Source organism: Lutjanus erythropterus, chromosome 5, assembly GCF_056507025.1.
Source record: "Lutjanus erythropterus isolate fLutEry1 chromosome 5, fLutEry1.hap2, whole genome shotgun sequence".
Classification (NCBI taxonomy): Eukaryota; Metazoa; Chordata; class Actinopteri; order Lutjaniformes; family Lutjanidae; genus Lutjanus; species Lutjanus erythropterus.
Window position 1 is genome coordinate 39,961,388 of NC_139321.1, and position 24,791 is coordinate 39,986,178.

General features: G+C 39.3%; 1 protein-coding gene across 2 annotated transcripts in view; it reads left to right on the plus strand.

Annotated features, from left to right (window-relative positions):
• LOC146327277 (LIM and calponin homology domains-containing protein 1-like) overlaps positions 1-24,791 on the plus strand; it is a 152,817-nt gene that overhangs the window by 98,779 nt on the left and 29,247 nt on the right. The window contains exons 9-12 of one of the 2 annotated variants that reach the window (XM_084719805.1): positions 11,943-12,201; positions 15,076-15,348; positions 20,517-20,915; positions 22,251-22,286. In XM_084719805.1, the coding sequence (XP_084575931.1) occupies positions 11,943-12,201; positions 15,076-15,348; positions 20,517-20,915; positions 22,251-22,286 (967 nt within the window). The remainder of the gene's footprint in view (positions 1-11,942; positions 12,202-15,075; positions 15,349-20,516; positions 20,916-22,250; positions 22,287-24,791) is intronic. The other variant, XM_084719804.1, reaches the window with a different exon arrangement.

Genomic DNA, 24,791 nt, shown 5'->3' on the forward strand with positions numbered 1-24,791 from the left:
ATCAAGTTCAGTTTTAAATTTTGAGATTTTGAGAATCTGAGTCTTACATAATTTTTTTTAACCCAGGAAAAAAGGCTACGTGCATACAGACGTGCACACAAGTCTGTATGTTCCTCTCTGAAGAGCTGTGCATGTACGTCCTTTTCATGTCTGCATCGGTGTGTCAAAAAAAGACATGCACAAGCCAAGCAAGAATAACAAAAATTCTGTCACATCTGTTTTTGTTTTACGCACATTTCAGTTACACAGTAATAACACAGGCCCCACCAACATGACAGCCAATGACAGTTGTGTCAGGTGACGTAAAACAATAAGACATTTGATTTATTTGTCCTCATGGAAACACTGAAAAATTCTGATTTATTTGATAAAGTAAAAGTGTCAGGAGGGCAATAACAATATGGGTTTGATTTGATCTAGAAAAAAAAAGGTCTGCAATGTAGTAATTTGCTGATGACGCATCAGATTTCATCAGCAACCCTTGAGAGGAAATAAAATCTGGAGGCTTTAAGCTGTTTGTGTGAGACGCTCAGTCCCAGTCAGTGGTCGCTCTGTTACAGAGCATCAGATAAATATTTAACATTAAAATGTAAATGTTAGCAGTTGTGATTCAATATTGCTATTTTTTTAATTTATTTTTTTTTTACTTTGTGGAGCCAACTGCCCACTATACCTCTTTGTTTCAACTGTCATTGTTTCACCCTTTTTTATACAAATAACTATGAAAAATACTTCCTTCCTTGCATCATTTTCTCCTCATTTTCCTCTTGCAATGCATGTTGCAGCAGTTGGGTTTTGTTTGACAGTAATTCGATCTATTTCAGAATCTGTGTGGGTTAATCTATTTTTGCACAGTATTGATGTGAATGAATGGGCGTCTCAGCCACCCTGCCTGTCCAGCCTTGCAGCCACATAGTGTTGTGACACCTTTCAGTGAGGATTTCCACCTCTGCCATTGACATCCACACAGATGAGGCACTGTGCTGACTGAGTGTTTGAGCCTGCCATCCTGGGCTGCAGTTGTTTGATAACTCTCAAGAAGTGTGGAATGAGAAGAGTGACAGCACTAGAGAGAGAGGAAGAGATGAAGCATCCTGTTACACTTAAACAAAGAAGAGACAGAGGTGTGGTTGTTTGAATTATGGCTTTTAGTGGTGTCTGATCTGACATGATCTGTCAGCAATGATGAAACTTCCAGCTTTCGGTTTGAGAACAAAGAACACAATTCCACATAATGAAATGTCCTCATGTTCAAAATAATGATGTTTATAGTTCCAGTAATTACCTGGTAGACTAACTCATGCATGTGATGTGTATGTAATGTGAGTTCCTGAGTTTTAATATGTTGGCAGTTGGAAGTTTTCCTAGAGCTTGTTTTTAGATGTCAGGTACTATACAAGGAAATGAATGTATGACTGGTTTCACCTCCACCTCCAGTCTGTTTTGATTGTCAGTTGTCATGGGAACAGGCTTGTGCTCTGTGCACCTGACAGGTACTGTTAATTCTCACAGATTGCTTTACTGTCACGAGAAGTTGTGCAAAGTTCAGTTAGGTACTTCTACACCTCCTTCTCTAGATCTCCCTAAAAATCAAGTTTTTAGGTGGCTGTCTTCTAGACCTTTTTATAATGCCACGTGGTAACCAGCCTGACAACTGCCTACCTACAAGAGAGAAAGAGAGACAACCAGACATTTTTAAAAGCAGCTGCTGCCACTGCAGTTCAAGGCTGTGATGGCCGGCAGGTGCTTCGGTGAACATCGTTGCGGTGCTACAACACACCCAAAAGTCCACAACACGTGCTGCAAAATAGCTTGCAATACAAAATGCAGTATTGTAATACAATAAAGGTAATGGCAAAAAAAACGTATGTCTTTCATGAAATAAGTCCCCAAGGAAATAGGCTCAGGTTCCACAAGTGAAATGTATTATTTTTCCTTTCCTTGCTGGTGCCATGTTGTACAGCCCAGGGTATTCAGACAACAGCATTATCAGCTCCTCCAGAACAAAATCTGTGCACGTTCACCATAGATGTAATATATTAGTCAAGATAGAGCTGCTCAGCGTCACCCTTCATTTTTCCAATTTTCCAGTGGTATTTCAGTGAAAAATTCTCCTGCAACCAACAATTTTCCCCACAAGCCACCACTGTAAAAGAGACATCTGTAAAACTGTTGACAGGACACCTTGAACAGGTCAATTCTGACTCTTTGTATCCATGGAGTTTTTATATCTGTAAAACTTTCCTAGGGTCAAGAAAAGTGATTTAAAAATGTGTGACTTCATCACAATGTAAAGTCTATGGGCTGAGCTGGAACATGCGGGCAGGTGCAAGAGGGAAAACACTGCAGCACGTATTCAGTGCATATCCAGAAAGTTTGTGTGCCAGGTGGGCAATTGTCATTGGACTGAAAGGGTGCTATCTTCATACACCAAATCTACATACAGTATCTACTTCATTACACGTGGGTGTCAGCTGCTACTGTGATTGCAACCACTTCCCCTCAGTGATTGGCTTTTCGCACTCCATATTAGCCCTGGGCTAAGAGCTAACCCTGGGATAACTTAGCCCCTTTTCTCACACACATAGTTAACCCAGGATTAAGCTAAGCCCAGGGCTATATGATTCACACTGTCCTTCTTCTAGCTCACCCACACACGTTTTCCATTAAACTGGCTGATTATCTATGCTGTTTCACTCTGGCTGCTTTTAGCCCTGGATTTAGTCAATTTTCACAGGATAACTCTGCAAACTCAGGGCTAACCCTGCTCTGCAGCAGGACCAGTTAGCCCTAGACTAAAGTCAGGGTTGGCCCACTTTGGAATGTTCCAGGATTGTGCCTGTGTGAAAGCTCTTTTAGCCTCTGACAGCTCCCTTAGCCTAGGGCTAACTACTCTCTAAACTGGAGGGTAAATGCAGTGTGAAAAGCCCTTGAAAGGACTAGAGGTGACAAGTTACCTTAAGGTGTTGTCAAAAGGTCTTTAGGATTCTACTGTCAACACATACACACAGCTACACTGGTGGATAGTACTGTAAAAAATCACAGATAATTCACAGAAAAAGCAGAACATAAAGAGCTGACTTCATGTGTGTAATCTTTGTATATTGCCTTGTTTATTACTCTACAGTAAGTTTTTGTTTAGCCTAGAAAACCACATGTTGGCATATATAATTTAATGCATTCAACATGGTAGCATAACATTTTTACATATTGTCAAGTTTTTCAAGACAACATAAAGTGCAAACAGCTGTGACTTTGTTTTTTGCTTCGTGCTGAAGTCAAAAATTGAGTCAAAAATAGAGTTTGGCTGCATATAATTACTTTATAATGCCAAGCCAACCATATGCTGTCCCTGAAAGCTGTTGATTGCAACACTTTATTTGAATTTGACCCTTTTAAATTTTAATGACAACCTATAAAAGGTTACAGCACTCGTCACCGAGCTTAATGGTACGTTTCATCTCTGAACTTCACGTGGGAAAACTCAAAGTGAGGCCAAGCATCCTGTCTGACTGTTTTTGTTTTGAGGGAAGTGCAAAGGAAACTGCCGTCTCCAAAGCTAAAGCTGCTGTCACCAACACTCTAACTAAATAAAAACCTCGCTGGATATTGATACTTCTCAGAAATTAGGGGAAGACATCCACCCTAAATATCTGTTCAAGGCCTAGTTTGTATTGTTTAGGGGGATTTATTGGCAGAATATGACAGACATGCAATATAATATTCATAAGTACATTTTCATTAGTGTATGATAAGTGTTTTTTTTTTTTCTTTTTTTACCTTTGAATGAGCCCTTTATATCTGCAGAGGACGTGGGTCCTCATCCACAGAGGCTGCCATGTAACACTGCCATGTTTCTACAGTAGCTCAGAATGGACAAACCAAACACTAGCTCTAAGTACGTCCTTTTGCATTTTTTGCAGCTTTCTCCTTCATGCTTGGAAAGGGAAGTGACAGGAGATGTTTGCAGTCTGCAAGCGCACCCCCAGCCATAGTGAAAAAATATTAGCCCCTCATCAGTGGCTATGATCTTGATGTCCTAAACATCCAAAATAAGGGCCATCAAACTAGGGCTGCAGTGATTTATCAGTTTTGAGTAATTTATTAAGAATAATCTCTGATTCCAGCTTCTTAAATGTGAATATTTCCTGGCTTCTTTCCTCCTCTCTGACAGTAAACTGAATATCTGTGGGTTGTGGACAAAACGAGACATTGGAGGACATCATATTGGGCTTTGGGAAACACCGATTGACATTTTCACCATTTTCTGACATTGTATAGACCAAACAAGTAATCGATTAATCAAGAAAATAATCAATAGTTTAATTGATAGTAAAAAGAATCTTTAGTTGCAGCCTATTCTTTCATTGCCAGATGTGTCTCCACAGCGTACAGCTCCAGAGGAATGTCTGGCTCCACACCATTCTGCTGTAGGGGAAAAACAATGCTCTGCCTTGTTTGTATGTCTCTCAACCAACCACAATCGTCTTGGGCGGCGTTTAACCCAGGATGCAGCAACAGCACCCGTGCAAAATAGCGTTGGGGGGAACTTGTTTTGGTAGAACATTTGCACGTTGGGAGGTGAGCCTGAGCGTTAAAATGACTACATCACTGCAAAAGGAAAGGTAACAACTACTGGCTTGATTACATTCATACCATTAGCATCCCAGGTGCTAGGTTGCTATCTCAGAGGTAGTATTTTCACAGAGGCTTTGAAAACGCCGATGGCAGATGCTACCACGCCAACTGAAACAAGTCATCCAATGGCAGGCTTCTGGTCAGTCAGACTAGTTGCAGCTGTACATTAAACATTTTACCTTTACAGGGAGAAATCCATTACACCAATGAGGGACACACATTTCCTCTCAATAAACATAAAATAAAGCTGCCACAAGACATTATTTTAGACACCGTAGCTTTTAGTTTACAAGCTTTACACAATCTGTCCACCAACACGTGTAACCCACAGCTGATTAGTCACATCATCAAGCTGCTTGTATTCATACGCCCACCTCTGATCCAAAGAAACAAGCTCTTTCATTTGCTAACTGATCACAACGTAATCTGAAGTTGAAATTTCCTTTCCAATCAGCCAAGGCCAGGATCTACATATTTAGTTTAAAGAAACGTACATATGTTATACTACTTGTAAACCCTTGCTGTTATTGAGGGTATCATATCAGTGTTCAGATCAGACCCAGGAGGCACAAACTAGAGAAGCGAGAACAGAATAACAATGCAGTTATGACCCAATCACAGGGAGCTCTGAGTACACTCAGAACAACAGCAGCCATTTATTATCATGCACTCAAACTTGACTCAGCCAGGTTTCCCTGCCCTGACCTTTAGACAAAACCCTTTCACTATTCAGTACTGTAAACTGACTTCACCCTGACAGCAATTAGAGGACAGGGAGAAGACTTTAATTCAATCTCTGAAAGAGATGCAGTATTTGTGATGCTCTTTTGTTTGGGCCATGTTTGGTGGATGGATACAGTGTTGATAAATGAGACACTGTGCTTCTGGTGCTCCTGGTGAACCCTGCCCTCCTCATTTTCTATTTTTGCAGGACAACACCCATCGCAAGTCAAAGGCTGTACAGAAGAATAAACTGAGTGATGTCATTGAGATTGTTTTCAGGGTTTTTTTAACATAAGAAATTGCCCTGAAGTTGTGTTATCCTGTCTGTAAAATATTTTCATACCACTACTCTCTCATACCCAGCCTTAAATTGTTGCTCATATCAGGCATGTTTGGATAAATTAGATCTCCTTTGGGACCTAAGTCACATTCATCATCAGTATGATTTGACAGCAAGGCTGAAAATACACAGGCACAGAATAATAACAAACAAATTTAAGTTCTGTTCCTTGACATTTAAACTGAATTGAATTTTTTTTTTTTGCCTTGTTGTCCTCTGTGCTACTATTGCCTCAGCCAACTGCTGTCTGCAGCAAAATGACGAGCTGTCTGTTGAAAAACATTTGGGTTTTATACCATTTAATTAAATCAGTATTGACTCTGTGAGTAATTTGCAAGTAATTAAGTTACAGTCAAAGATCTCTATGTTTCTGCTGGCTGAGAAGGCAGAAACACTACAGTTTGTAGTCACAGTCTAATTCATGTTCACATCATGTAGCTACAAGCAGAACATGAGATCAGGTCTTGATTCAGCACCACTGTGTTGATAAACTTAAAATATGGATATGATAGTTTAAAAGAGTAAGCGGGAAATTCTGCAGAAAATTAAGTGATGCAATAAGCTAGGTCAGAGGTCTGCAACCTTTACGATCAAAAGAGCCATTTTTGGCCAAAAGAGGGGGAAAAGAATCTGTCTGGAGCCCCAACTATTAAATTCTCTCTTTTCCCTGAAGACTTTTTTTGGCAGCCACAGCTTATGGAGAATCAAGAAGACGAGCCACCATCACAATTTAGAGGAAAAGACACTGAGCCACAGACACAGTCTTTGATATTTTAGTTGATGAAATTTTAACTTTTTTTTTTTATTTGGTGTACAACATACTGTAATAGAATTTTGAGTTTTGTGCCCAACTCAAACTTTTACAAACTTTCTGCTGACCTTTAGTTGAGATAATGTGCTATTCTTCCTTAGATAAATTTATATTAAAAGTTAAAGTTAGAGAAACTAAAAAAAAAAAAAAAAAAAAATGTTTTTCAAACTTTGGTCACAGTTAACTGAACCTGATTTGTTGCTATTTTATTGCCTTAAAATTAAATAGTTTATGCTATAATTATCCATAATACAACATTTTGGGTTTTCTAAAATTCAAATATTTAAATTTGACTTGGGCTCAAAACTGATGTACATGTAGTATGTTGGCTTGAAATTTTGAGCTGTCTCAACCTTTTCATTGACCTACAACAATGAAATATGAAAAATATTAAAAATATATATGTTATTCATTTCCAAATAATTTTTTGCCAAAGTCACAGGGAGCCACTGGAGAGGAGCTGAAGAGCCACATGTGGCTCTGGAGCCTCAGGTTGCACACCCCTGAGCTAGATCATTTCTCGAAGAAGTGGTCACCTGATAGGGGTGCCAATATTACAATCTTACAGTCTTAAAAATTAATTTAGCAGACGCTTTTATCTAAAGCAACGTACATCTGAGAGCTGATACAGCACAAGCAAGGATCTGGTCAGGAGAGAACAACACGAGTAGGAGCCATGAAGCAAAGATTAAGTGTGACAGGATGAGGTGCCTACAGGCAGTGCCGGTGGCAGTTTGTTTTGTATATATCTTGTGTAGTCAATCAAGTGCAAAGGTGTTCACAAAAGAGTCTTCAGTCTTCTCTTAAAGACTGAGAGGGACTCTGCCACCAAACATGGTTTGGTAGCTGGTTCCACCATTGGGGCGCCACAGACTGGAAGAGTCCTAGTGTGGTGGTTGGATCAGGCGTCTTTCATTGGCAGAGTGTAGTGAGCAGGAGGGAGCGTAGACCTGGACGAGGGAGTTTGGGTTGGTGGGAGCAGTTTTAGTTTCTCTTTTCTAGGCAAGTGTCAGGGTTTTGAATTTGATGCAGGCAGCGACTAGGAGCCAGTGACATGTGCTGTTCTTGGCTGATTGAAAACCAGATGTGTCACCACATTCTGGATCATAGAGGTTTGAATGTCTATGCAGGGAGGCTTACCAAGAGAAGTGAATGTGTGATATTACGAGAGCCTGAATCAGGAGTTTCTGCATGCTCAGGTATTTAAGGTCTGATCTTCCTGATGTTGTCCAGGGAAAAACAGCGCGACCAAGCAATCAAGGCCACATGGACCTTGAAGGTTAGTTGGTAATCAATCATGATGCCCAAGTTTTGGGCAGACCTTGAAGGTGTGAGCTGGGTGGATTCAAGTTGAATACTGATTTCTTGTTGTATAGAGGGGCTGCCTGGGACAAGGAGATCAGTCTGGTGGTTGAGTCAAAGGTGGTGTTCTTTCATCCATGTCAAGATATCAGCTATTAAGCGAGCAGGGACGATTATATATATTATCATTATTATTATTATTGTATATTATTCCGTGCACATTATGATCTAAAATAAATCTTTGCCAGTAAAATGTTGTTTTAGATGTAATTTTTATTCATAGAAAAATAGAAACAGTCACTGGGCTAATCTCCAGATTTCTGAACTTGAAGTCACTGTTTTGTACATAATAGTATTGTTACAGCGTAATGGTTCTTTACCCTCGTAAATGATGCTTGGTAGTGCACAAACATCAGTTTACAGAGAGCAAAGCCAAATGTTTCATTTGTTTGAGAATTACCATTAATTATCTACAACGGCTATAATAAGTCATGTCAACACTGAGTAAAAATGAGACATGCTTCCTAAATGTTTGTTCTTTTCTAACAATATATAATGTTTGAGGAGAGATGAAACTTTCGATTAGACTAGATTTGCTAGCACTGGTGATTAACAGATGCTGGTATGCTGGATCCATATCCTTAATGGAACTGGCTGTCAGAACCTAACTCTACTCCTCTAGGGGTGGGGGATATGATTTCTGCAATAATGTGATTCTTGACAGTATGACAAAATTGATAAAAAAAATATTTTTTTATCTTAGAACTCACAATGGCTGCTTGGGATTCTTGGCTCTCCTCATACTCAGCTGTGTGCTTCTGCTTAAGTTTGATTTATTGCCCTTGTTCGCTGTTACAGTCTTCTTGCACTTTTTACATTTTAATGTGCTTTATTGTACATCTGATCTTCTGGAAGCAAACCACTTCCACACAACTGAGGCCGCTTCCATTTCAGGAACCCTAACTCCTCCACTGTGGAGCTAGCAGCCATGTTATTCTCAACTTCAACCACGCTTGTTGTTGCTGTATGTAACAGTGTGATGTCATTATGTCAAAAAGTTGGAATAGCGCCATCATCACGATTTTCACAGCATGATTTTTTTGTTTGTTTGTTTTTAATTATTATTATATTGATCTAACATGAAGTCAGTCTGATATGGCACACTCCTACTGTGGACACTTTTCCATGCAAACCTTTTTCTGTCTGCCAAAAAATATCAGCGTCATATAAGGGGAAATTTGTAAAAAGCCTGAATACTATCCCAGAAAGTGTCACAATGTATTTCACTTTTATGCTATTAGAAATATTGAGGATATCACTATCACTCTTCATTTGTGTTTCTGTTCCTGCTTTTCAGTCACTGTAACACACATCAATTCCTGTAGTATTACTGCATGTTGATGATTATTGATGTAAATACATTTCTGTGAAGCTATGGTATAGTGTGGCACTGACCCATGATAAACCTTCCCTTAAGCTTCAGTGTTACCATATGTGCAGTGAGAGCAGATCATCCCGTAAAGACATATGTTGTTCCTTAAGGATGAGAGACTTGGATGGTAGAGTCACTCATGTTTCCAATTGATATGGGTTAAGAGTCATAATTGAACCATTCGTTGTTGGACGTGCAGATACCTCAAGGCCTCCTTTGGACCTTGATCTGTCAATCTTTTTCAACCACATAAAAATAAAGAAGTCTATTGATAGAAATGGAGGTTTTCACAAGTTAAAAATGTGACGTTTGTTTCCACAGAGAGCTGTGGCTGCATGCACATGTATCTGTTCAGATATAAAGGAAGATTTTACGGTTTAGATCTGGTTAAAATTGTGGCTTTATTCTTGGAAAATATATACATTGAGTCATATATTCGTAGGTCGTATATTGTGCAAGCATGTATCCAAAGGGAGGGGAATTCCAGTAGCACATGTGCTGAACATCTTGGAGAGGAATTCTGAGAGACCTTGGATTAAGCAAGGCTGCAGGTATCCATTACCTGCTCTGTCCAAATGTTGAATTTGGTCAGCATTAGCAAACAGCTTAATGGAGGTGAAATGCTTGGTGACTGTTATGCTAACTATACATCACTGGAATTGTAAACATACGATGTCCTCAATCAGCTTCGTCCTTGTTTCTCTCTCCTGTACTGAAGGATCATACATAAACATCTTGCAGAGGAATTTGACACGCCAAGCAGGGAAAGTCCTTGAGCGATGCACTTCTGCAAAGCCAGGTGTTGCCTCCGACATTAAAGAGCTAACAATGTGTTTAAATGTGATGAAGACAGACACAGTGGCATCCTAAGTGAGTTCTTCCAAACTGTAGGCTAGAATTCAGTCATCAGGAGCTGCACAATACAAATTTAGTAATGATTTATGTTACTTGCTTTGTTTCATAAAAACGGGCCATCAACCTGCTCGGGTTTGATTTATGTTCCCCCACCGGAATGCACTGCATATAATAACACTGTACACTGTAACACATCACTCTAATGTTTTGTAGGCCTATATGATGTAACGCCTCAGGGAGAAATTCTGTTGATTTTAAGTGGTATTTTTATTCTGAGATTAGAAATCTGGGGTAGCAGCAGTGAGACTCCACAGTCACCTGTTTCTCTGCTTGCTTATTTTTTGGTTTATTGTCTTTCTCTGTCTCTCTGACCATGACTTAGCAAACCAAGTGCCTCTTTTTCTCTTGAATAGGGCTGATGATGATTTTCATTATCAATTAATCTACCACTTATTTTCAAGATTAATCATTTAGTCTAAGTCTAAGTGAAAAATGCATCACAATTTCCCTGAGCGCAAATTGATGTCGTCAGATTTCTTCTTTCGTCCAACCAACAGTCAAAAACCCAAAGACTCTTCATCTATTGTCATAAATGACAAATAAAAGCACATTTAAGAAACTAAAACCAGCAAATGTTTGACATTTTCGCCTGAAAAATGACTGGAACAATTACTGGATTATCAAAACAGTTGGCACCTAATTTTCCTTCAAACATACTAATCGATTAATTGACTAATCATTGCAGCTCTACTCTGGGATACTGAAATGGGAATCATGATAATTTTTTAAGTATATTATCAATCAGATGGTTAATAGGACGTAACAGATGCACTGCTGCATGTAGCCTTCATGGTTTATCAGAAGTGTAGCAAAACTGCTAGATGGCTGTGTAAGTACAGTATAGGTTAACAGCATTCAAGAACCAACCAACCTACTTTTTATCAAATTAAATGCACAGAAATTTAAAGACCCGGGCAACTTCAGAATGAGTCAGATCACGTATAAAGCAGAATTAATCACCCGGCAGTATCCAGACGCTGTTCCAAATGGGAGCAAATCAGCACAATTTTATGTTCAAGAAGCAACCAGTGAGGACCAGCACTAAAACTCATTACAATTAAAGAAGTTTAATTGTAGCCAGTGTTCAAGCACAAGCATGCGGCATGTGTTAATTTCATGTATATCGACTGAGCTTTCAGTCACTGATGTTTATCAAAGCATGTAGAAATTGAATTTCATTTTTATTGGAATTAGTTTATTCTATGCTTTTACTATAAATCTATTAATAATAAAAAGAAGCTGCACTTAGCTTAACGTTGTCTCCTGAATAATAATTGTCATTAAAATGGCTGGTGTTCTTCTCTAAACAGATCATATTGACTTGTGATTGGGTCATTCAGCAATCATTCATCTGCAAACCTGAGCTTGAGAACAGATTAGCTGTAGAATGATCTCTCTGGGCCCTTTTCTACAAAATGTGCTCTGGTTTTTGTGCTGGTTCAGTTCAAGATTATTGAAACTTTACTGCTTTCTAGCAAACCAGCCTGCATTTCCACCAGTTTTGACCAGAACTATTATAATCAAGGATGCATCATCAACAGAAGGTGCTGCACACTGCACAGCATCCTGTAGAATATCACACACACTTTGGTTCTCAAGGAAAACCTGTTATTTTTTGGTTCCAGCTGGCAGCCAACATTTCGGATTCTAAACCAGCTTCTCTCAAAATTAGGTGCCTTAACCAAAGCCAGTTCCATGTCCGTGAAAAAGGCCTTTTTGTGACATAAAAGGTCCATGGTACCGTTAATAAACTTCATTCCCCTCCCTCTTCCTCTCAACAGGCCGCGGCAGTGACTCAGAGTCCGACGGTGCCCCTCACAGGAAGATGCCAGATGTCCGTAAGGATGACATGTCAGCACGGCGGACGTCGGTCAGTGAGCCACGAACCGCCATGCCCTTCAACCAGTACCTGCCCAACAAGAGCAACCAGAGTGGATATGTGCCCACGCCACTCCGCAAGAAGAAGACTGATAAAGAGGAGGGAGGACGCAAGAGTTGGAGTACAGCCACTTCCCCTATAGGGGGCGACAGACCGTTTAGGTGAGTCTGACTGTTACCGTAATTAGAAAGGAAGTCACATAGAGAAAATAACATTTGTTTTAGATAGTTTGGATATTTAAATGCAATTAAAAACTGATACACTAATTGCATTTCTTCAACAAGCAGATTTTAATTATCAAATAAATATCAATAAATCAGATAAACGTTTTAATACTGTATTAACCAAAGCATAAAACTTCGCTAATAATGAAATGATGTCCTGCGCAACTCAACTCAAAACCTCTGTTTCATGACATTGGAAGTCTATGATTGGTCAGAAAGTTAAATATGCAACATTTAGCCATTTTACATGATAACGTTTCTGCGATGAGACGACATTTTGCAGAGGACGTTTGAATATTTAAGGGTTGCTTTTGTTTTGTTTTGCAAATATTACATTAAATGGTCCACCTGTGTGTTCACAGAGTAGAGGATTATTGTCATAATTTAGATGAAACAGCCTTATGCTTTCCTACATAATTTGATATAAGCCCTGGCACGTACTTCAACATTTTACATTTACTCTTTGAGCGGTGGTGCAGCTGAGTTTATATATGAGATGATGGATTTCAAGAGCCATTCAAGGTCCCAGATGCTGCTGTCAGGACGGTCAGGAGGTCTGTAATTGCATAATAAACTGGTAACTTGGGGGCAGGTTGTACAGTAATGATCCTGTTTTAGCTGGAAATTTATTTGGTGATTAGAAGTTGTCATAAATTTTCTGGCAGAGAATGTCTGCTTATAGCTGAAAAAGCAGTTTAACCAGAGAAAATCCAGTAACACTGTATGATTATCTTTCTGCTTGCTTGTTTTGTGAGCTCAGTTTAGAAATTCTGGACAAAAAGCAATTAAATAAGGACAGAAGTAGACCAAGAAATAATTTATTGAAAGTATGACATGTTTTGCAGAATTGATAAAAGTGATCAGAATGACTGTAGCTGCTGCTTTCATTTACTATATCTTGCACCCACCAACGTCATTTTGAGTTACTTTTGTGTTATTTAAACATTATGCAAGACAAGGTGTCACTCGTGTCAAATCGCAGATGTCTGCAATTACATGTTTCAGCTGTCGGTTATTTCTCTCTGTCCGGTACTGTATGTATGGGAGTGGCTGATGGAGGCCAGATGTGCGTTTTCATTGGCCCAGACTCTGACGAAGCAAAAGGGTGAAATGTGCTACGCAGACACAAATGAGGCAGATTGAAGTCAGAAGATCTTACTGGCATTTATTGGTTTGGCATGTCACCACACAAGCTGGTGCTCACTGTAGAAGTTTCACGTTTCTGCTGGCTAAGTGTCTCTATAATGTGCTTTAATCAGTTCTAGTATCAGTGTGTGCAATGTTAGTCTGTGTGTAGTGAAGCAGGGTGTCAGAATTAGACTGAAATGAGTTTTTGAAGGCTTATGTTTTCAGGTTTGGATATGGTCATTATTCAGCTGTATTCAACAGAAGCAGGAGATTGAGAATATTTCATTAAAAGCCAAATATCTGTAATTTAATTAGTCTTACCCCAGTGTGCTTACATTTCCAACAAAGAGCTGTGAGTGGGTGTACAATAGGGAAGTGTGTACTGTGTGTGTGTGTTGTGCCTGTGTGTGTCACCCAGTGTGTGTTGCCAATCATTCCTTCAGTTGTTAAAGGTGCAATGTGTAAGATATGGTCACAGTGTGAATTTAAAACATTCAAAAAATTAGCATTATCAACAGAAAATGAAGAAGTAACAGTTAAGAAGTTATGTTAAAAACCTGTGCCTACAATCCCCCTGTAGAGATGTATGCCAGCGACAAATTCACTACTTCCACAAGCTCTCTCAGCTTTTATAGTGTAATTAATAAACCGAATAAACTTAAAAAATGTCAAGAAAAGAAATATTCTTCTTAAGACGAGCCTGTTTGTAAGAAACACACTTCATCAAACTCGACAGAAACAAAACAAAACTCATCAAAACGTCTTGGATTGTCCACTGTTCAACAATCACCAACCCCGGTTTGATTGAGAATAAATCCTTAACCCACCACGTTAGAAGAGAAAATATTCTGACGCCGTGCTGCCTCTCTGATGCCTCACCTACCTCTTGCTCTTCTCCCACGTCATGTCTGCTGCCCTTGCCTGCCGTGTCTTTGTCGTCGTCCAAGTCCTGGTTGGAGGTGGTGTAAATCATCTCAGTACAGTATTCCCTGTCGTCAAGCAGGTCTGGCCGTATCTTCACAAGTACTGTTGTTACACCAAAATTAGCACATAAATGCGGGTAAACCTGCTGCCCATTTTCCTATTGCCAGTAAACAAGTTTGCCTCCCTGTTTTTTTTATGATGTGTGCTAGAAAGCTGAGACTCAACCAAAGCAGTTAAGTGGTTGTTAGTGGGGGTTTTGTCCAGTGTAAAAGGGGCTCAAGAAGCTGCTGAGCTGGTTTCTACCCCAGTGCCCTGAGCTGCACACCCAGCCAGATTCCAGTCATCTCAGAACCACTAGCTACAGGGCTAACTGAGCTAACAGCAGCGGTCAGCTCTAGTGAGCAGCTGTTACTCTGGTGATATGCTGCCCCCTATTTGTCTGGAGTTACCTTTGACAAGTAGCCATGACTTACACATTTTCCCTTTACCTTCATTCATCCTGTTATGTGTTGCATCAAAATGCATGTATTAAATGATTTTGCTTTTTTTTTCTCCATCTCCTTCCTTTCCATCTGTCCTCCCTCCTGCCTCCTTTCACCTACCGTGTGTGAACCTACTTTTCCCTCCTTTCCTTCCTCCTTCATGTGTCCCATGTCTTACCACCATCATGTTGTGCTCATCCTCATGTCATTGTTGCTAATTTCACCCCAATATGATCATGTCTTCACGTGTGTGGTTTGTGAATGGGTGATTTAACAGTCCACATGAGATCCCTAGCTTAGACGTCCCTCCTGGAGAAACCCCCAGCCCGCCCCCCACCCCACCACTACAACCCCAGATGCAGATTCAGGAGGAGAACCGGACTAAAAAGGACGAGGAGGAAGGGGAGCAGACTTCCTGCACACCTTGCATTGAGATCCATGCTGCGGGTGTGAGGAGGAGCAGTGAGCCTCTGCCCTGTGGCCTCCCCCAGCCTCATGCAGAGCCCCCCATGGACAGTGTAACCCACCTGATGGTCACCTCTGAGCAAAGGTCTTCATCTTGATATATTTTTTTCTCAGTACCCCAAATCAGCAGCCCAGTTCCCTTTTATCCACATGGTTCTGATTCATAGATACTTTCAATCAAATCTTAAAGATAAGAGATTCCCTCATTGAATTTGACATGTTTATATATTTCCATTGATAAACTGAGCATAAACTTGTCTTAATCCTTAATTCTTAACAGAGAATTCCGCTGATTTCACATATCAGAGTCTGTTTACAGGTCTAGGGGAGTACTGCTGCATATGTAAAAAAAAAAAAAGAAAAAAAAAGAAAAGCCTTTTGTTGCTCCACAGAGAGCTGTGTGACAGCTGATAAATTGCCCCAAGTGATGTCACTTACGGCAAATTTGGTTGAGGTTGAAGACTATAAATTCGAAAACAAATAAAAATCTGGGCGTCTGGAATTAGAAGTGAGTGAGACTTTTTTAGCCACCTCCATGACGCCAGAGGCTTAGGGCTTCATTTTTGCTAGCGTAACACACCCCGATCTCTGAGCAGCCTGACATCGGTTGATTTGTGTCGTGGGTAATACAGGAGTCAGGTTTTGAAAAGAAGATTTTGTGGAATGAAATAAAAACCTGATGTCTCTAGTTCTCCTGCATCAGATTATTATTATTTTTTTATATATATATAGAAATGCAATGCTAAATCGGTGTAGAAATCTTTTGATATTGACAATGAATTGCAATGTAGGTTCTTATTGCAGCTGAACTTTTGTTTTGTTCATGTGTCAGTTCTACTGATGACAGACTCACCGGTTGGCCAGTTGGCATTGGCCAATGCTTGTGCTCATGAGGTCGATAAACAAAAAATGTCTATAGACACATCTGCAGACAGCTTGTCAGTGTGGCTCCTGTGGATCAGTGTTAGCGCTTCCCAGTGTGAATTTTGGGAAGGAGGTGAGACAGTTGGTTTTGAGCTAGGGCTGGGAAATTATTGATATTGTATCGATCTAGGGATATGAGGATATATATTGTTTTGATTTTGGATATCATTATATTGTGATATGTTGTTGTTCCTGGTTTTAAAGGCTGTATTACACTAAAGTGATGTAATTTTATGAACTTACTAGACTGTTCTAGCTGTTCTACTATTTGTGTTAACATGCTCTGTCATTTTTTTGTGATCAAATTTTTATGTATTTATTAGCAATAAGGGGGGGGGGGGGGCTTCCAGGAAGTAGCAACCAGTTGTTTTGCTGTAAGCCTGGCTATTAGGGCTCATTTCTTGACCAGTGTCAGGTCTGTCTTAGGTAGATTCTTCAAAATAAGTATAATAAACATCTCAGAGAGGTTAGAAGCAACCGTTCCTCAGAACCTGACCACTGGAGGGCATTTCCTGTGAGAATAAGTACCTGTGACCTTCATGGGGCACAAACAGCAGTAAGGCTCAGGAATCATTTTCATTGAACAGAGCTTCCTCAGGGTCAAATATGTTCTATGAATAGAATTATAATGTATTTGCTGGTGATCAGGGTTTCTGGAAGATACAAGTGTGTTAGACCAGATACTGTCCCAGTCAAAGGCTGGGTCCAAGTCAGGAATGTCAGTCCTCCACATATCCACACTAGTGATGATAATTTATCAGAAAATCTTGTTGTGTTAATATTTTAAAAGCACCAATAATCATCCATACAATATTGTCACAATATCAAGAGTTATTTGGTCCAAAACATTGTTATATTTGATTTTGTACATATCCCCCAGCCCTACTTTAAGTTTATATAATCTTGTGTGGTTTAATGTATAGCAATACATCATTTGTTATAAGATCATCACTGTTTGAAAATTGATGATATGTTATTTTAGATGAAATGTATATCCTATATCACAACATAGCCTAAAAATTATTGAGATATTATTTAGAAGCCATATTGCCCAGCCCTGTTAAGAGCCTTGTACTGTAACTCTCAGCACTTGCCTCTGTTTCCTCAGTCTGGGGTCTTTTCTAAATGTTAACACATTTCTCCCGTCCTAAATTACAGCAAATCTAATCTAAAACCATTACTGGCTTGCATTTATTATTTAGTGTCTTATAATGTATTGAATAATGCAGTTAAATGATGTCGCTTCTGACATACTGCACCCTGCTCTATCTCAAATACCAGTCCTGTTCTGAAATCTACAACAGAATGAAAAACATTATCTAAAATAACAAATTATTAGCTAAGATAACCATGTATATTAGATTGTAATGTGCATGAAATAAGGGAATTGTACAAGACTTTGTTTTGATGCCGGCATTATATATCTGCATTGACCATTGAAAAACCTGTGTGAGTTGACCACTTGTCAGTTCACCCAAATCTAAAACAAACTCACTCGTCGCAAGTGACATCTGGCCATTTAGATGATTGATTTCAGTTTCATGTGTAAATTTTGAGCTATCTTCAGCACCATACAGTGTAGCTGAATGGAATTTTGTTTGTGCCTCTCAAAACACTGAAAAATTACACTTGAAAATCTCAGCAGTGGCAGAACTGTCCAAAAACAATGTGAGAGTAATCCACATGATTTTATTTGAACAGTTTTCATCAGGACAGTGGACTATGAGAGAAAATAGTTCCAATTTTCACAGTCGGTGTTTCCATGCAGCCCTTTTTCTCTTCACTGGGTCATCATTTTCAATGCTGTTCTTATCCAGAGCAAAGAGTTTCAGTGCCTGTTGAAACCCAAGTTTCATCTACATATGTAGAACACACTGTTTGTTATACAGAGTTTTTATCCAGAAGGCCAGCCAGGGGACACACATTTTGCACTTGGTGTCAGGTAACAAGGTGAAGACTATGAGGCGCACAGACACAATGCTGTAGTATATTTCACGGTGCAGAATTCCATCATGATGGGTGATCACCATGTTGCTCTCCTGAAAAATGTCAGTTTAGGTCTCTGCTGGTATTTCACAATCCAGCCTTATCCGGTGTTATTTCCTCGTCCAGCAGACGATTCATTCACAGCCCTGCTGGAGAGTTATTAGAGTCACACCCCCAGTTTCCAGCTTTTTCTGGCACAGATGATATGGCATTGATTGGACTGTCAGCGTTTCAAGGGAGTGAAAAGAATCCCCAGTAGAAATCTGACTTGTGTAAAGCTGCGTTCCAAAGGAAATAGGGGGATTTCTGGGTGTTTGTAAGAGGCTTTGATATGAGCTTCTTCAGCTGGAAAAGGCTTGTATTTTTCCAGAAGAAAGCTGAAGCTGGAATTTGTGCATTTTAGTGTTGCCAGGAGTTTGTGTTTTTAAAAACAGTTGCATAACATTAACAAAGCAGCAGTTGCAGTTGCCTATTAGTTGTATTTTCAGATTTTTTAAAAAGATTTTTAAGAATATTAATTTGATGATATGGTTATTTTTAGTAGTTTGTTACGACTGAAGTACAGTAGAAGTGACATCCAGCCATACGGTGGATTTTTTTAGCTTGAGCAGAAATGTTAGTATTATTCATCAGTTCAACCAGAGATGCAGTTGGGTGACAGAAACATCCAAACTGATTCATTCATCATGTTGAATAAATAAAAAAATAAACTACAGGTGAATGTCATCTAGTTTCTGATAATATCACACTTGATCGTCACTGTCAAAAGGGAGGTCTGGGCAAAAAATAATATCACAATCCCTTTAATCCCAATCCATGATCTAAATTCCAGTCTTTTTTCTCAATTTTGAAATCCCTTGTTGACTGTATAGGTAGACTTGAAATACCCCATGTATTTCTCCATTTGCGGCATTAATACAAGTACTCACAACTCAGTTCCATTGTTTACAGTACGTCACCCAAGGAAGAGCTTCGTGAAGTAATTCATCCAATCAGCACAGCCATCTAGTTAGTGACATCACTCCATTTGTTTGTTCCCATAGCAGGGATGAGGTTATGTCAAGTTTGGAAACAAGAAGAGGACTTTTTTTATTGGTTTATTTAACAGGGACAACGCACATTAATAAACATTATTGTGAATGCGCCAGAGTTTGCCAAGAGGCTATTTTTTTTTTTTTAGTCTCTGGACAAATGTTGCATAATAATCCTAAAAAACTGAATATAAAGTTAAATGACAAAGTTATTCATCATTTCTCATTTCTAAGAATGCAGAACAATTATAAAAAGAAAAGAAAATATTAATGTTAATAGAAACATCCTTCAGGACACACTTATACTACATTACCAAGTACTATTTATAACATAAAACAAAACAACACATGCAAAACAAATACAATTGAAAACATGAAAACATTAAAGCTACAACAAGGAACTTTCATGTTTAGTTGATTTGATGACTGTAGACAAAACCAATAGATTTATCACCATAATAACCACAAATTGTAACATAAGAAGCAAAACAGTCTGTAAATAAAAATAAATAAAAATCTCCTTCTGCTTCTTTTTAAAAGACTGCTGTCTTACTCGTTGTAACTTTGCCTGGGGAAATGTCAACACAGCCTTGTTTCATCTAATTTCAATGAGAATCAGACCTGGTGGCTGGCATTAAGAGCAACAGTCTTCTCACTGATGGTCTCGCTTGTGTAGGCCATATAAAGACATCAATATTAAATTGAGATGTTTCATATTAAGTCAAAAACTCCTTGTTGTAACTATAAATAAATAATTCATCTGAAAGTAAATTGTGGAAGCCTTAGATCACAACCACAATCTAAAATCATCAGCCCAGTCTTGGCACAAAACTTCACACACCTTCAAATACAAACCCATGCATGCAGCACAAAAATGTACTGTATGCGTCCTCACACAAACACACTCGCAGGGAACATGAGCATGCGACCCACCCTCAGGATGTAAGGAAATGAGGCTGTCTTCCTTCCCTGACCCTGAGCAGGCTGGAACTGAAGCCTGGCCTTTTCACAGCCTTTCCACAGCCTTTCCACCCCCGCCATGCAAACTGGGAATTTACAGTCCAATAATAAGCCTCCCAAAAAGTAGCTATTCATCACAGGATGACAAACAACCTAGCCTTCAGTGAATTTGTTTGACTCCCAATTTGTTTTCACATCCATTCTGCTCTGAAGGGATTTGTGACCATGCTGTTATTTTCTCAGATTTATGTCTTCAGAAACCTCCATTTTGGCTCCTCCAGAGGAGTGCTGTCTGATGATATAGGATGATAACACGGCAGCAGTACGTTTTAGTTTGCTTTGCTTTCTGCAGTACTCCAGCTCGCTCGTGTTCAGAGGAACTCTTCCATCAATCGACGACTCTAGCGGCAAATACGGCAACCCCTGCTGTTGCCACAAGCCCTGTCATCACGTCAGGGAAACATCCACCTGTGGCAGAGCAGCAGCAGCAGGAGGAGGAGGCGGCGGTGAGGAAAGGAGTCGCCGGTGCCCTGTCAGTTGCAGATGCAGAGTGGGATGGGAAACCGGGCCTCCAAACCTTAACCTCTCCAAAACACGCTGCTACACCGAGTACCTCCCACCCACTTCCTGTGCCCGCTGCCATGGCAACCACTACGACAGCATCAACCGATACAGGCCGACGGAAGGGAAGAGCACGGAGTGAGAGTGATGACCCACAAGGATCTTGGTTGGACAGCAATCCTCCAGCAACGTGAGCCCCGTCCAGCAACTACACCACATTTTATGACTGCGTTGAAGTAGAACTACACACTTCAACTTTAAAACCAGTGGATCTACTCCAGTGATCCTTTTGAATTCTCAATCTCAGCATGTGACCTCGACCTCAGACCGCAATGCTCCTATATGGATGACTTAACTACCTAAAGATTGCATGACATTTTTAAATGAATGCAAATTGAAATTGTTTTTTAAAAAGCAGTTCTTATTGTACTGAATGCATGGAAACTCTGAAAAATATGTATTTTTTCTCATTTCCTTGCTTTTTTGCTGTTATTGAGAAATCTGGGGAAGGAAAAACATCTGAGAATGTGGTCTTTGATTAACTGTGCATGACTTTAGTTTGCATCCTTTGATCTCTTCAGGAGACCCAATTAGGAACAGCAATGGACACTGAATTGAATTTGATTAGATTTCCAGTCAAAATTATTTGGCTATTCTGGAATACATAAATTTGTCCAACTATTAATCAAGCAATAATTGACCATTGCATGTATGGCAATAAATGACGCTGGCTTTAATGGAAGCCCCACTGTATCACAGGCTGACATTTTCTAACACGAAACACGTGGCAAATAGATACTTTACTTTAACATACCGTATGGCAAATAGCCATCCTAGAAAACCATCTATCTGGTCTTGATTTAGTGAGGCTTCTCTTAATTTCGTCTCCTTGTTCTCTTGTGGCGAGAAACCGCAGGCCACGCTTTCTCTCACACCCTCCAACATCACAGAGGTGGCTCCATAAAAAAAAAAAAAAAAGACTGCGTGAAGACCTTTGTGGTGAAGACCAAACCTACAAGTGGTGGTCACAGACAGAAAAAGAGCCACATCTTTGATGTTGCTCTTGTGCCGTCTAATAAAAGATGCATGTGCTTCTTTTTTAATATTTTAGTGTCAGCTGCGTTCTAAGATCATTGCCATATGCATCTGTTGTGTGCTAGCAGTGTTTTGGTTTGCAGTGATGCAGTAATCTCTTGTGTTCTGCTCTGGCTGTGTTATGGATAAGACTGCCCCCTTGTGCTTGGTTCGAGGACAATCATTAAACCTAGAAGCAGACATATACATCTGTGCAGAGACAAAACATCACCAAGCACACTTGTTGAAAACTTTATTAATCAACCTTAGCTGGTACATCATTTGTATATATTCTATCATAACAAGCTCATTCTCAGGCGTGATCACATCACTGTATGTTAGCTAACAATCAAATATTCCATCACTGTGAGTGAATGAAGTGTTTCTCTATTGAGTGTACTTGTATTCATTTGTGATTGTGCTCTCTCTCCATGCTCTCTGCCTTCTGTAGATTCAGCCACACACATAGTGTGTCAGATGACCCACAGTAAGTCGTCCTTCTAACACTTAGAGGCTCAGCTGTCTTGGCCAGCGTTGCTCTGCGCTTTAATACAAAACCCACTCAATAAGTCATTTTATCTTTCATTTAATGTTAGAATTGGCTTTTTCTTTGTGCAAGCGGGAAAATCTGCTAAAGTCTGAAGTGATTTAAAGAACTTTCTTGAAGCCACTGACAACAACTTCACATTCTTTTTAAGACACATAAGCAAATATTTTGTGGCAGTTTTTAATGGTGGAAAATGGCCCCTCATGTGACACTGGAATTCTTTTATGCAGCCCACCCAAATCTTAAATCACCACTATGATGAACACACAGGACTAATCATCACTAATGATATGATATGCAGTAAGATACGTTCCAGTGTCAATATGATAGGTCACCAACAGTGTAACACCTGTAACACCTTCAGATAAATGAAGACTAACACTTAATTTAAATCCCATCATTTTGGTTTGTTAGTTGTGATTTCTTTTCAAAAATTAATCATAAATATTTTATGATCATTTCAAACTTGATTGAAATGTAAACATCCAAAATTGAAACCTAAAAACATTTTTTTTTCTTTTCTTTTTTTAGTTTTGTTTTTATGACCTCTGAAGACCCACTTGTTGGGCCTTCTCGACCCACCAGTGGGCTGCAGCCCACACTTTGAGAGTCACAGGTCTACTGAATGTCATTAATTAGTGTAGTGTAGTTCTTCTTTACACAAACTTGAATCTTTGAGTTTTAGAAACCCCCAAAAGTTTGCAATGAGCAAAGAATTTTCAGGCAAGATTTTGTAGTTGTATACAATAAATTTATTTATAGAACCAAACTAAAAGAAGATGGTATTTACACAGATTCTGTTTTGAGGTTTAAGTAGGAGTAATATTATTGAGTCATTGTTGATTTATTACTATATTTGTTAAAAGATGATGATCTGTGATTTACTGAACTCTGAACAAGTTTTCTTCACATAGAAAACACTTTATCTCCCAGTGAAGCAGATTTTTCCTACTTGTATCACTTATATTAAGAATAACAAGTTACATGACTAGTCAGAGTGGACATTTTTGACAGTGTGCTTCAACAATGTCCCCTCCACTGATCTGAAATATAATGAAAATATGTTTTTAATAAATCTGTTGGACACGCGTTTTTGCCTTTTTGGCTGGCGATAGTCCTCTCAGATTTATTCAACATGCCTGCAGTATAGTGGCTGTGCAGAGGATTTACTAAACCATGTTACTGCAATTTCACCTCACTGCTTCTGCCAGCTGCATGTTTCATCTAACACAACTATTTCATGTAACAACCATCCCCTCTTCCCAACATCCCACAGCAAAAAAATCACTATGGAAGTCTCCTTTGCTGCTAAATGCTCTTGCAAAAATTGCTGCTTTGAGGCAGGAGAGAGGATTCATAACCAGGAGATGACTCAGATGTCAATACTTGGTTTAAAAGTTTTGATTTAGAGAAGCAGGTGTTACTCAGTGTTACTCTGGTGCACTCACATATCACATCCCGCTGGCTCAAGCTTTTATTTGTGGGTCATCTCCTTGGTTGAAAACTCCTGCTGCACGTTTCCTTGGTCCATTCAATGACCAGTGGGCTCCATAAAACGTCTGCTCATGAGTAAGAACTGTAAAATTAAAAAGAATTGTAATGGTTTATATGACTCCTTTTGTCACTTTAAGCCAAGCAATACCTTTGTATCTTGGCAGTGCATCAATTTTCTGAGTCTTAAAACAAAAACAGTTATTACAATCCTGACTTTAATGTGTGGGACAATTATTAAAGTAAGAATATAATTAATTTACCCATTCTAAGTCTGTGATGAACAACCAATACAGCTGCATGCTTCTAACAGTAAGGCTGCACTATACTGTCTTGTGCGTAATATAAAACTATATGCCTTAACATGACTGATTCACTGACAAACATGAAGGCCAGTGTAAACTCTCTGTGACAAGTCTTGGTCTGTATGAAGTCTGTAGTGGTTGTTGTTGAGGTTTCGCAACCATGGGCACCTGTAGCTGATCATTCAAAATGTGTCATTAAATGGCATCTTAAAGGGAAAATTCAAATTCATCACTTTTTATGTGGGTGTCCAGTCAGTTTTGATGGTTAACGGAGTCAACTGAAGCAATCAGTTCCTCAGTGGTCTCATATTGACTGAGAAAGCTGAGTTGTCCTGCTGCAAAATCAGTTGTTCTTCTTGAACCAGTGATGTCATAGTGATGTAGGCGGTGTTAAGGAAGAATTACAGGCTATTTATTTCAGCTTGGATTTCTAGTCTGTGCCTCTACATTGCCAAGGGATGTGCTACATGAGTATTCTTGTCACCTAATGTTTTGGATTATTTAAAAAAGGTGTGGATATTATCCTTATCTTAATATCTTAGTCATGCCTCCAGGATGAGCATGAGGTTACCTGTGAAGATGCAATTTTCCATTGATGTGGTTCTTAAAGGAAACATCTTATTTTAGTATCTCTACAGGTTATTCTGTT